This window comes from Sceloporus occidentalis, unplaced genomic scaffold, assembly GCF_023333645.1.
Source record: "Sceloporus occidentalis isolate IW3139 unplaced genomic scaffold, rSceOcc1.0.p SCAF_262, whole genome shotgun sequence".
NCBI classification, from domain to species: Eukaryota; Metazoa; Chordata; class Lepidosauria; order Squamata; family Phrynosomatidae; genus Sceloporus; species Sceloporus occidentalis.
In genome coordinates, this window is record NW_028317242.1 from 462,262 (window position 1) to 474,866 (window position 12,605).

The 12,605-nt window shown below is 38.4% G+C and overlaps 1 protein-coding gene across 3 annotated transcripts in view; it reads left to right on the forward strand.

Moving 5' to 3' along the window:
- The first annotated feature begins 5,286 nt into the window (after nucleotides 1–5,286).
- Nucleotides 5,287–12,605, forward strand: part of LOC149275840 (runt-related transcription factor 1) — a 54,940-nt gene continuing 47,621 nt past the window's right edge. For all 3 annotated transcript variants that reach the window (XM_089504227.1, XM_089504228.1, XM_089504229.1), the window contains exons 1-2: nucleotides 5,287–5,556; nucleotides 12,341–12,497. In XM_089504227.1, coding sequence (XP_089360353.1) covers nucleotides 5,287–5,556; nucleotides 12,341–12,497 — 427 coding nt within the window. The remainder of the gene's footprint in view (nucleotides 5,557–12,340; nucleotides 12,498–12,605) is intronic.

Genomic DNA, 12,605 nt, shown 5'->3' on the forward strand with positions numbered 1-12,605 from the left:
AAACGAACCTTTGGTATTATTATTATTACCGGCTACTGAACGCGAAACGCGGTATTAAAGGGACAGCAAACGAATTAACGAACGAAAAGCCGGCTCCTGCCAGCATACACCGAATCCGAGTTCTGGGTCACAGACAGAACCTAAGGCTCCCCAATCACAGAGTCTATCCATATAATCTGCAATAATTACAGCAGCCAAGTGTTACAGTTATCAATGAAATAGAAATTGCAATTATTCGTTTTTTTAATGATATTTTTTTATTTATTTTATATTGTATATTAATTGCATCTAATTATATCTATAAGTATTATGAAAAGGAAAACGGATACTTAAAAGATTTTTTAAAAATATGGATCAAATAATATAATTTAGAGGAAAAGGCTTAGACATAGAATTTGAAATTATTTTAGGTGGTTTTTGTAAATTACAGTGATTTAAAAATATTTTTTTATATTATTTTTTTTTATTTGATTTTTTTGCTAATCATTTTCGGGGTTTTCATGTCTGAGTGAAATATTTCATCATAAATATAACCTCGTTGTAGTGAATAACGAAACGATTTAATAGACAGACCTTGGTATAAAATGGTTACAGTCATATTTGAGCGTGATTTTTTTAAATGATTATTTTTTTGGTTTTGAACCTCTCAGGAGGATGTTCGTTAATACTTCATCATATAGAAAATATACCAGTTAACAAAAACAGTAAGGTTGGGTAAATTAACACTGCTAATCAGTTTTAGAGGCTTCAATAATAATAATAATAATAATAATAATAATAATAATAATAAAAATGTTTAATTCAAAGGAGTGCGACATTAATATATATATATATATATATATATATAATATATTGTGAGGTTTATACTAATAATGATAATTTTAATGTGGGAGGTATTGTGGATACTAAACACAACAAGAGAAAACGAAATATTTAGCTGTACCCAGGCTGTTCCAAATGATCCAGTGTGTTAAAATAATTCTCTTCTATAGAGTTAATATATAGGATCTGTGTTTATTTGTTCTGGCAGCTGTGTTACTGGGAGTTTCCTCTCTTCAGGAGATCTATGTAAATGGCTATTGCATAAAAAAAAAATCCTATTATCTGATCTTTAAGTTAACATATTTGTGTTTGTAAAAATGCCTGCAGGGTGTCTGTCCTGCTGTGTCTGTATAACCTGAAGAGTCAACACACAGCAGTGCTATTCAAACCATTAACAGCTTGTCTGTGCTGGCAGGTAGGTCTGTTGGTGCCCTCTAGCGTCACACTCTGTAACTACAATAAAGTGAAAACTGTATTGGGGGAGGGGAAATAGGTTTACCTCTTTATATCTTTATTTCTTCCAACCTCTTTCACTTTAGTTCCTTTTAATTGCTTGCTTTTAAATGTGGGAAGGTCCTTATACCAATTCTTCAAGCAGTAACCACATAAACACAGAGCTGGCATAACAACCCCATGCAGAAATGAGATTATGAAGATCAATACAGGTATTCCTTCCAATTGTTCAACAGGCTTCCTTTACATTTTAGAATGTAATAATATTCCATTGCCTTACATACAATTTACAATAACTTGGGCAATGACATAAAAGTAACTAGAATCCAGTGATCCCATAGTAACAGGATTGAAGGATACTTTGAGTGTAATGTTAAAGAGTAGTTATTTATTGCCCAAGTCTCCATGTACCAACAGACATGGCCACTTGTGCAACTTTCTGATCTGATTGCCAAACCACAGTGGGATAGTTAACACTTTCAGGGCCAAGAAGGGTGTTGGGTGATACATAACTGAATGCGTTGCTTGATCTATGGCAGTTAAAGGGACAGATCTACTGGCAAATGCTTACATCATCTACGGCATTTCATCCATTAACTGAACTTTTCTTCTCTTACATTTCACTTTAGATCCAGAAACCCAGTCATTTTCAAGAAGGGAAAAAGGTTAGGAGAAGAAACAGATTCCAATTGATATAGAAATAGTGAAGCCACACTATTAGTGATTAATACAGTGAGGGGATTTAAACATGCGCAGGATAGATATATGGCTCCTGAATCTAAGACAAGACCAACGACTCATAAGGTCCGAGTCTTTACATCGGGAAAAAAGGCTGAATGGGGGCGATCTGCCCGTAGATTTTATGGTTCTAGAAGAGAGGCTATGATCATTTCTCTTAGAATCAGTTCCCTATCCCTATATCTGTATAGTAACCCTTACTGGGAGCCGACCACCTCCTCCAGCTCTGAGCGCTCTGTCATACTGGGCGCCTATAATAATAATAATTATAAATGAATTATAAAATTAATCATTTGACAAAACGGAGGCCCCCCGGGTGACGCTCTTCACAAGCTCCATAACATTTTAGAAATTTCCTGGTGATATCTGGAAGAATCGGTATATTACTAAAAAAAAAATCACAATTTTTGGGATCCTTTTTTTTGGGAATCAGAAAAAAATACTGGGAAAATTGTAGAAAAGGAAGAAAGGACCAAGTAATTATAAACATATCAAGCTTTCTTAAGCAAAATAATAATAATAATAATTTTCATTATAATATTAATTTTTATTATTTATTTTATACCAAGCTTTCCCTAGCCAAATAATAATAATAATAATAAAATAACATTATTGTTTACTAAATTATAAATATAATGAGCTTTAGGAATGGAGTCATAAGAATCATTAGGTGGCTAAGGTGTCAAACTGCACATGCACAGCATATGGGGCAATTTTACACTCATTACCCCTAATTTGTCACACAGTCACTTGACCTTCCGCTTTCTGCCCCGGGCACCAGTCAATAGTAAATGAAAGGCATGTTGTTAAGTGAACGACAGTGTTACGCTTTATAAAGGGAAATTATTTATTTAAACGGGTGGACAAGACAGTAAACAATGAGACGAAGAATGGGTTAAGGATACAGGACATACTGTGCTATTTAATAACATTATATATTCTATATTCCACTATAGGTTTGAACCCGAGTCTCAGGAGTTTTTGCCCCAATCTCAGGGTGAAGGGGCAGATTTTCGGGGTCACACAGTCTGAAGTTGACTCTTTCCTATTCTCCCCCGCTGTGATCAGATAAGACCCCTGATTGGTGCTTTTGCTCCCAGTATGTTATGGTTGATATCCCTGCTTGAACGCAGGTGACTCAATTAAGTGTATCATTCAATAATGACAAGTCAAGGTTTCTATGAGCCATCTGGCAAGTCGCTTCATAGAATCTTCACAACAGGCTATTAAAGGGTTAATAATATTTCATGATAGGAAGTTCCTGGGTATGAGTACAATATGTGAGGCTGATCACGTGGTGAACGGAGCCCACTCCAGCCATAAGTGGGTTAAAACATCACTGGGTTCAATTTTTTGGGTGTTATTTGCACAATTTAAATAAAATCTAAAGATTCCAGAAACTTTCATAACCCCCTGTAAAGAGAATGTGAAACGGAGCTATTTCCTGTAGAGGAGGATTGTACAGCACTGCGGAATATGATGGCGCTATATAGCTCAATATAATAATAATAATTGCATTATTGGGCAGGCAATATGTTATAAGATATAATATTCTGCATTCCTAGGCGTGTTAACTCTTTCTGTGCTATTTGTACTTATTGATCACTGATGGATATCCTTAGTGCTGTAAAGGTTACAGTAACGGGGAGGAATTATTAGCATTAGCGTATAATAATGTAGACTACAGGTCTTTTGATCGGGGTACGATAGGTATGAAGGAAAGGAGGTCTCTGCCCCGTGGAGCTTGCACTCTAATTCTGCTGCCGCCGTTCCATCCCCAGGCCAGCATGGCTTGTTTTTGGCCACGGTATCGTTACTTACCATTTACCCCCAGAGCATAGTCCAGGCTTAACAGAGCCCAGCAGCCAGGTAGCCATGGCTCGTAGATATTTCGATTGATCTCTAGGCCGGTACCCCTGTCTGCCTCCTAAAATTATCTCACATCTGCCTTCGCCACAAATTAATCCATCCCGCCTTAATACATCTTTTTAGGGTAAATCAATGTTTATTGAGTATTCAGAGAAAATGAGGGATTCAGAATCCTATAAACTGACGCCCAATCACAGCGAGAAGTGCAAGCTGCCTAAAGAAATCTCCCGTCAGAGATGTAAATAGGATGTATGAGGCGATAAGGTGCCAACATATACTGCAGCGCAGTATAATAACCAATGATTGTATGCCTGCGAGTGCCTTAAGGAGGTGAAACGATCCCTTTATTTTCTAATTGCCCCTGTCAGGCTCCACAGGAGGGGGTGGCAGTGCAAATTGCACACCGACCCCGGTAAACACCCCTCTGTGATCAGCCCGGGGCAGGCACAAGCCAGATACCCCCCTCCGTGCCCGGGGCACTCCTCCGACACACGCCCAGTAGCTGGGGGCGGACAGACCTTCTGCCAGCGCTCCCGGGACCCTAAGCCACGCCCCAAGCCGATCCCCTTTATGCAAATGAGCCCGGGAGGGAATGACATTCCACCGAACTCTTACTGTAAAAGCAAATTGACTTCCAGTCAGCCTCATTCATAGAGCCGGTGGAGGGACCGAGTGGACCCGGCGCACGGAGCCCGGAGAGGGGTATTAAGCAGCAGCCTCGCCCCTTCTCGTAGGGATCAGGAAGCGGACGAACTGCGGGAAGTTTGCAGGAACTTGTTACCCGGGAGCCGGGGCAAGAAGCTGTCAGCTCCCCCACAAGCAGCAGCGCAGGGGTTAACTCTCTAATAAGGCTGCCCTGAGTCACCGGGACTCTTGGTGTGCCGGTAGCTTTTATTGAGTCTACCCACGAAAAGCCCACAGCCAGCCCGCCACAGCCGCAGGGCAGGAGAGGACCTTTTACCCCGGGACTGGATCTGTGCTGTCTGTCATTATTCTGGTCATTGGAGAAGAACTGCTAGCTCCTGGGGACCAGTCGGACTTCTGGTTGCGTAGGAAGTGGAGACAGGCACTCACACCTGGGCAGAAGACACCCGTGTGTTTTGTGTAATAGAGAATGATCTTGGAAAAGCCCCCGATGGTCCCGATGCCTGCTGTTGTGTAGATTAACCCTTTAATGCCCCGTTTCTCAGGGTCTCTGTGACTGTCTAAACTGACTTGCAAAGTTCTGGAACTGATACATTGTTGCCGCCGTCTGGCGATACCTGTTACCGGTCCCTGTCCTGTCTGAGCTCTTTGCCCCTGGACTGCGGTGACTCGCTGACTCCCCCCGGGGCAGATCGTGGCACATTTGGGGGGTACTGATCCCATTGCACCCGTTAGTTTTTACTCACAAGGCTTGTTGTGATGCGTATCCCCGTAGATACCAGCACCAGCCGCCGCTTCACGCCGCCCTCCACCACTCTGAGCCCGGGGAAGATGAGCGAGCCACTGACCCTGAGCGCTCCGGACACCAGCGCCGCCCTGGTGGGCAAACTGAGGACTGCAGACAGGAATATGGTGGAAGTTTTGTCCGATCACCCTGGAGAGTTAGTCCGGACTGACAGCCCCAACTTCCTCTGCTCGGTGCTGCCGACCCACTGGAGGTGCAACAAGACCCTGCCTATAGCCTTCAAGGTAAGACACGTGCCCTGCGGGGGGCATAACTTATAAGATGATACACGTGATGTTCTATTACTTTAGGAGTTCGCACACAGGATGTTAGACCCAATGTACCTGCCCCAGACCACATCCCCCCATAAGTAACATATTAAAGTACACCTGTCAATCAAAGCAATGCATTGACCCGAACTATCTATCTATCCATCCATCCATCCATCCATCCATCCATTATCTATCTATCTATCTATCTATCTATCTATCTATCTATCTATCTATCTATCGGTTTTAACACTTATCTATATAAATATATATTTTATTAATTTTACTTTATTATCATTTATAACATTTTTTGTAACTGTAGCCGTAAGCGAGTATTCTGGGGAGAAATCGGATCCAGCTTTTCCAACATACTTATTAAGGAGGCGAGTTACCCATTTATCTGGGGGATGTGAAGAATAACGACGATAAGAGCACCGGCACAAGACAAGTGTCTCCGCCATAACACCTCCCGTCTCTTTACTCTCCTGACAAGGAGACTATTTATTGTTTAAAGTTATTATAATATATATTATTATATAATGTAACCATTAGAATATTTCCTAATACATATATAGATATATATATACAACATTCTTTCTATGCGTATAGGTATTATTTATTATTAATAACCTATTAATATTATTATTATTAATTTATATAGTGCTGTCATATTCCATAGCGCTGTATCATAATTGAATGTACAGTCTTGGTGTCATTTAACCCTTGCATGACAATTTATATCTTAACATTACAAAGAGTCTCATCTTGATAGGCGTAGGATATGGATTTAAACACAGGCACCATTGCAGAAGTCACTAATAATATTAATAACAATTATTATTAATAGTTAATATTAATTGTTTTCCACAATCATAGGGTCTGACAAAACTAGAACTGACAGACTAAGACGAGCCGATAGGTATGGAGGGCTCGGCTCATAAGCTTACAATCCAATACTCAGTGGCAGTTTAATATAGTGCTAAAAAGCCCATGAAAAAAAAAATTATATACTCTTGAATGTAAACTCTCAGGATGTTGGCATCCAGTGTTTTCTTTACAACGCGGCTTGGTCTCAAAAATGTAAAAAACGTTCTTTTTGTCAGAAATTCCTTTTATGTACACAACGTATAATTTAATTAAAATTTTATGAATGCAGCAAAGCAGCAAAAGCACCTCGCTGTTGGCAGCGTATCTCTCTGCACATAGCGAAGAATTAACACTTCTCACCGGCCCCCTGCTGCCCCCTCTGCTATACACTCCTTAAGCGCTCGTGTTACGAGCCCCCGATACCCCGCTCCTCGCCCTCGCTGTCTGGGCCGTGTGATGCTTCCAGGAAGAGATATATTCCTGTAAAATATTTCACTCCTGACTCACTGTCCTGAAATGCAAAAAAGTTTCATGGGCGAGAAGCCCCGCAGACGCGATTAATACCTGCTAAATGTGCTCACCTGAAAAGCAGCCCTCCCCGCAGTTTTATTATTCATTGATTTATATAGCACCATCATATTCCGCAGCGCTGTACAACGGGCATAACAAGTAGTGCATCACATAACAATTTGCACTTAAAGATGGGAAGGGTCCTGCTCAAAGCAGCTTAAGAGTTAAACATACATACCCTTACCCTTTGTGTGCCGGGAGACGACCTCCTTGCTTTGGAGGGTTCACTGCTGTAGCACTCAAAGTGTTAAATCTTAAAAACAAAAAAAAATTTAAATTTTACCCCCCCCAAAAATTGTTTCTGTTTCTCACAAACTCATTTTTAAGTCCTTTTCCCCTAGAAAATATTAAATGGAACCCCTTAACACATACAGATGCTTATTATTATATAATTGTAATATATTATATAGATAGATAGATAGATAATATATTATTATTAATATCATTTTATCATATCTATAGGATACATGCCGTGGAAATAGTTAATAGTGTTAAGAACTGTATGTTAAATTAGTTGAAATTACGTAATAGCCTGGAGCTGGTTTTCCAGACGATGCGGCTTCTGCCTAATTTGAGAAGGTTTTTATTATTATTTTTTTTTTACAATTATTTATAAAGTGATAACAGCATCCTCCTTGATTAAAACAGACGACTAGATGGTACAAGATGTACTCTTTATGTTTCTGGAGTAATTAGTAGCTATACGAACGGTTAATTTAATATGGAAATTTAAAAAAAAGAATGTTTTACAATTAAGAAGCCTACAAAAAAAAGATTTTTTGCCCAGTCGTACCACAGGGGCGAGCGGGCAAAAGTTAACTTGATCATTAAACAGAAATCAAAGAGTTAACACAAATGGGGAAAATATTTATGTAATAAATCAGAATTAATTATTATTATTTTATAAGCCCAATATCGCGCACAAAAATATACGTTGAATTTTTAAATCTAGAAGACGGCTAGGAAAAAAAATGAAAGCTACAGAATCTGCCGGCGTCCTTTATATAAATGTAACGTAATGTAATAAGTTTGATTCATAGCAAGAAATTTGGCATCAGGAGGAATAAGAGAGAATATCTTTTTATTCTAAGCATTCTCTGTGATCTTTGGAAATATAAAATCCCATTATATGGAGGGGAGATCCACTATAAAAAAAAATATATCATATTATAAATAGAATATATAATATAAAATATTATATTTTTATATTATATTTGTTTGCATTTTCCTTATTATTGATTTATATAGCGCCATCATATTCCGCAGCGCTGTACAGTGGGATCATTTTAATTAGTTCTAAAACTATTAGGACGCCTGTATATTTGATGTTAATATTTTCTTATCTGCCATTTGAGTTTCAGCTCAGTTCTCTTTAAATTTAGTAATTTAGTTTAATTCTAAATATCCACATCGGGATAAAATGGGCTCAGATATTTATTTCTCAGGTCAGGTTTCGTGCTGTGCTCTAGACAAGAGTTCGAGCTCAAATGCTAACTGCACGTGAAGGATCTCCAGTTGAGTATAATAGAACATTTGAGGGTTAAATAAAAAAAAGTGTATTGTACAGCGCCGTGGAATATGATGGCGCTATATAAATCAATAGCTAGTAATAATAAATCTAAACTTAACATAATCCATAGACTATAACCCGCAGACTTTCCCGGAAGTTTGATTATTAATACATTTTAACATCATTTTACCCTAATTCGTAGCCTTGCATCATGTAGAATAATACTGTTTCTATTCACGGACACACGCGTGGTGAAAAGTATCTTAATTCCTGCGACGGGTGCTCGTGTATATATATATATATATATAGATGGATATATATATATATATATTTGTGTGTGTATATATATATATATATGTTTATATAATATCTTGCTAAGCAATGCACCTAAAATAATGATATTGTTATATTATTGTTTGCAACCAACTTTTTTTTAGCCATAAACTATTTTTTAACTATTTCAGTCCCTGGATAGAGCAGGGTAATATTAGTCACAGGGTTTTTGCCCCAATTTCAGGGTGAAGGGGCAGATTCTCGAGGGCACACAGTCTGCGGCTGACTCGTTCCTATTCTCCCCCGCTGTCATCCTATACATAAGATTCCCAATGGGTGCCTTTGCTACCAGCATGTTATGGTTGATATCCCTGCTTGAATGCAGGTGACTCAATTAAGGTTGAATCATGAGAAGTCAAGGTTCCCACGAGGGCCGGTATCAGAGCCATTTGAGTCACACGTCTGGCGAGTCACTGCATAGAATATTCACGATGGGCTATTAAGGGGTTAATATTCCAAAAGTCTGGGTTCTTTTAGAGCGTTCCCAGGTATGGTAATGTGTTTACCTGCGGTTTCAAAGCACTAAATCAGTTTATTATTTTTTGCAGAATTGTTTCCATGCTGTAGATGTGAGAATTTTAATACGTGGCGGTAAAAAAATAAAGAAATACAGCAGATCCCTGAAATGTCTGTAAATAAGATATTAACCCCTTAAAGACAATGGGTTGTCCTTAAACCCATTAAAAACAACGCATTGTGAGCCCGTCCATGTACGGGGTTGTCGTGAAGGGGTTAATGAGCTGTGGATGTTAATTGGTGAAAAAATTAAATATTATATTGGCTGCAGAGAGGAGGAAGGCTTTACCGCATCCTCTGTCATTCAAATGGTTAAAGATTGAGAATCCTTAAAGAAAGAAAAAAAGGTAAAAAAGGACATATTTGGCCACTTTTTTTTTTTTTTTTACGCAGATCCACGTTACCCTTTAATAGCATAAAAAGCTGACTTATACCCAACACCGTATATGTTTCCCATAGGGGTAGGATTACATTATCGTGAAATGCGTAGCATAATGTATACATGTTAAGTACTGCGTAGTCCAGTGACATTTTGCCTAAAAGACATTTCAAAGAATCTAAAAAAAAAGAAAGAAATTTAAGAGGAAAAAAAAAAAACAGCCTAATCCATGCGCAAACTTCCTTTTTTTTGGTTTCAGTGTCTTTCATTTAAAAATAGATTTTATTTTTAGAATCATTGTATTTTTTAATTCCTGCCTCCCGCATCACGCGAAGGATCTCTCTCGTTATGTAATGGGGGTTTTTTGGCACCGGAAAGGTTAATCGTTATAGGATGAGATGAAATTCCACTTTTATAATTTTATAGACAATAATAATAAGAGGAATAATATCACATATACTTTAAAAAATATATATATTTTTAATAAAAATGAAATAAAATTCCAAGTGCATTCAAGGCAATAGAAAGAGCTCCTATATCACGAAGCGTATACCGCACTTATATACCGTATATATATATATATATATTTTTATTATTATTTTTTATTTTTAAGGCCTTATTTAGAACTCGGCTTCGGAACACTCACTTGCCATTTATTAAATTCACTTCCTACGCATCACAATCGCTGGGGGGCTTCGCGTGCAAAACGAGTTGCTTTTGTGAAAGTCGGAACAAATTTCAGTGAAACGGTGATTTCCCAAACGTCTCCTCAGAAGCATCGGGGTCACACGGAACAAACACAAAAGAGACTTCACATGCTGGATTTCCACTTATTAGGCCATCGAATGCTAATTCAGCACGTCGGTCACTTTATATATCATTCCGCTGATCAGCCGCCGGCCCGAGATCCCCCCGACACCTTACTATAGAGAAGTGTTTAGTAAGAAAGACAAAGTAGATTATTTTAATGGGAAAGGACCTCTTTTTGAGGGGGGGGGGGATATATTAGCTGACGGCTGTGAAGGTTGAGCCAATTAAAAAGCCATCGCAGGTCTCCGTGACATTTGTCATTTTACACGAGCCCCTCTCGTTTAAGGTTCAGCGGGGGATTGAAGGGGGGTAATTACTCCTAGCGGGCTCACTGCTAATCCTTTGAGATTGAACGTTCACACCGAGCATCCGCAGCCCCCGGCAGGTCCCGTCATGGCCACTTAGGCTGCGTTTTGCACGTTTTGGGTGCTCGGCCGCCTTTAGCCTTTGCCCAAAAAAAAGGAAAATTTCTTAAAAGCATTGAAGCATTCTCCATCTCTCCCCGAGTCTCATCTCTGCCTTATGTCTGTCCGAAAACTGCTTAGTGCTTCTTCCAGAAATTTCATCTAGGACTGGATCCTATCTATCTATCTATCTATCTATCTATCTATCTATCTATCTGTCTGTCTGTCTGTCTGTCTGTCTATCTATCTATCTGTCTGTCTATCTATCTATCTATCTATCTATCTGTCTGTCTATCTATCTATCTAATTGTCTGTCTGTCTGTCTGTCTGTCTGTCTATCTATCTATCTATCTATCTATCTATAGGTCTGTCTGTCTGTCTATCTATCTATCTATCTATCTATCTAATTGTCTGTCTGTCTGTCTGTCTGTCTATCTATCTATCTATCTAATTATCCATCTATCTATCTATCTATCTATCTATCTATCTATCTCTATCTATCTGTCTATCTGTCTATCTATCTATCTATCTATCTATCTATCTATCTATCTATCTATCTATCCATCTATCTATCTGTCTATCCATCTATCTATCTATCTATCTATCTATCTATCTATCTATCTGTCTATCTGTCTATCTATCTATCTATCTATCTATCTATCTATCCATCTATCTATCTGTCTATCTATCTATCTATCTATCTATCTATCTATCTATCTATCTATCTATCTATCTATCTATCTGTCTGTCTATCTATCTATCCATCTATCCATCTATCTATCTGTCTATCTATCTATCTATCTATCTATCTATCTATCTATCTATCTATCTATCTATCTATCTATCTATCTATCTATCTATCCATCTATCTATCTATCTATCTATCCATCTATCTATCTGTCTGTCTATCTATCCATCTATCTATCTGTCTGTCTGTCTGTCTATCTATCCGTCTATCTATCGTTATCTTTTTATCTATGTATCCACCTCTCTTACATTACTCATTTTTATCAGTAAACGTGGACAATGGCAAAAATAATGTTCTGCCTTCACCAATAAGTCTCCTGCAATAAGGGATTAAGAAATAAAAAAGAGACAAAATCTACGACTCGCCTAACAGTTTGCGCTCGTCGTATCTCTGTAGATACCACACACCAGACGCTAGCACATCACAGATACAGGAGGACGATTCCTAATTGCATGATTCAAATGATTACACCGATAAGAAAATAATCTTTCTTATGAATTATTTATAAATGTTACCCGATGATATGGAAAGAATTGTCTCCGTGCTTCCATACGCAGTTTGTGGGATTCCTCCGTTCCGTCTGCAGCCTCCTCTCTAATAATTTACCCTTATTTGCCCCCCAGGTGGTAGGATTAGGGGATGTTCCGGATGGCACGTTGGTCACAGTCATGGCTGGAAACGATGAAAACTATTCTGCGGAGCTCCGAAACGCCACAGCCGCCATGAAGAATCAAGTAGCCCGATTTAATGACCTTAGATTTGTTGGCCGATCCGGACGAGGTAAGGCTTTTTTTTTTTTTTTTTAAAAATGGAAATGACTATGGATTTTTAAATAATGTATTTAACATGAATAGAGATTTGGAGTGATTTTTGTTTCCAAAGTGTTTT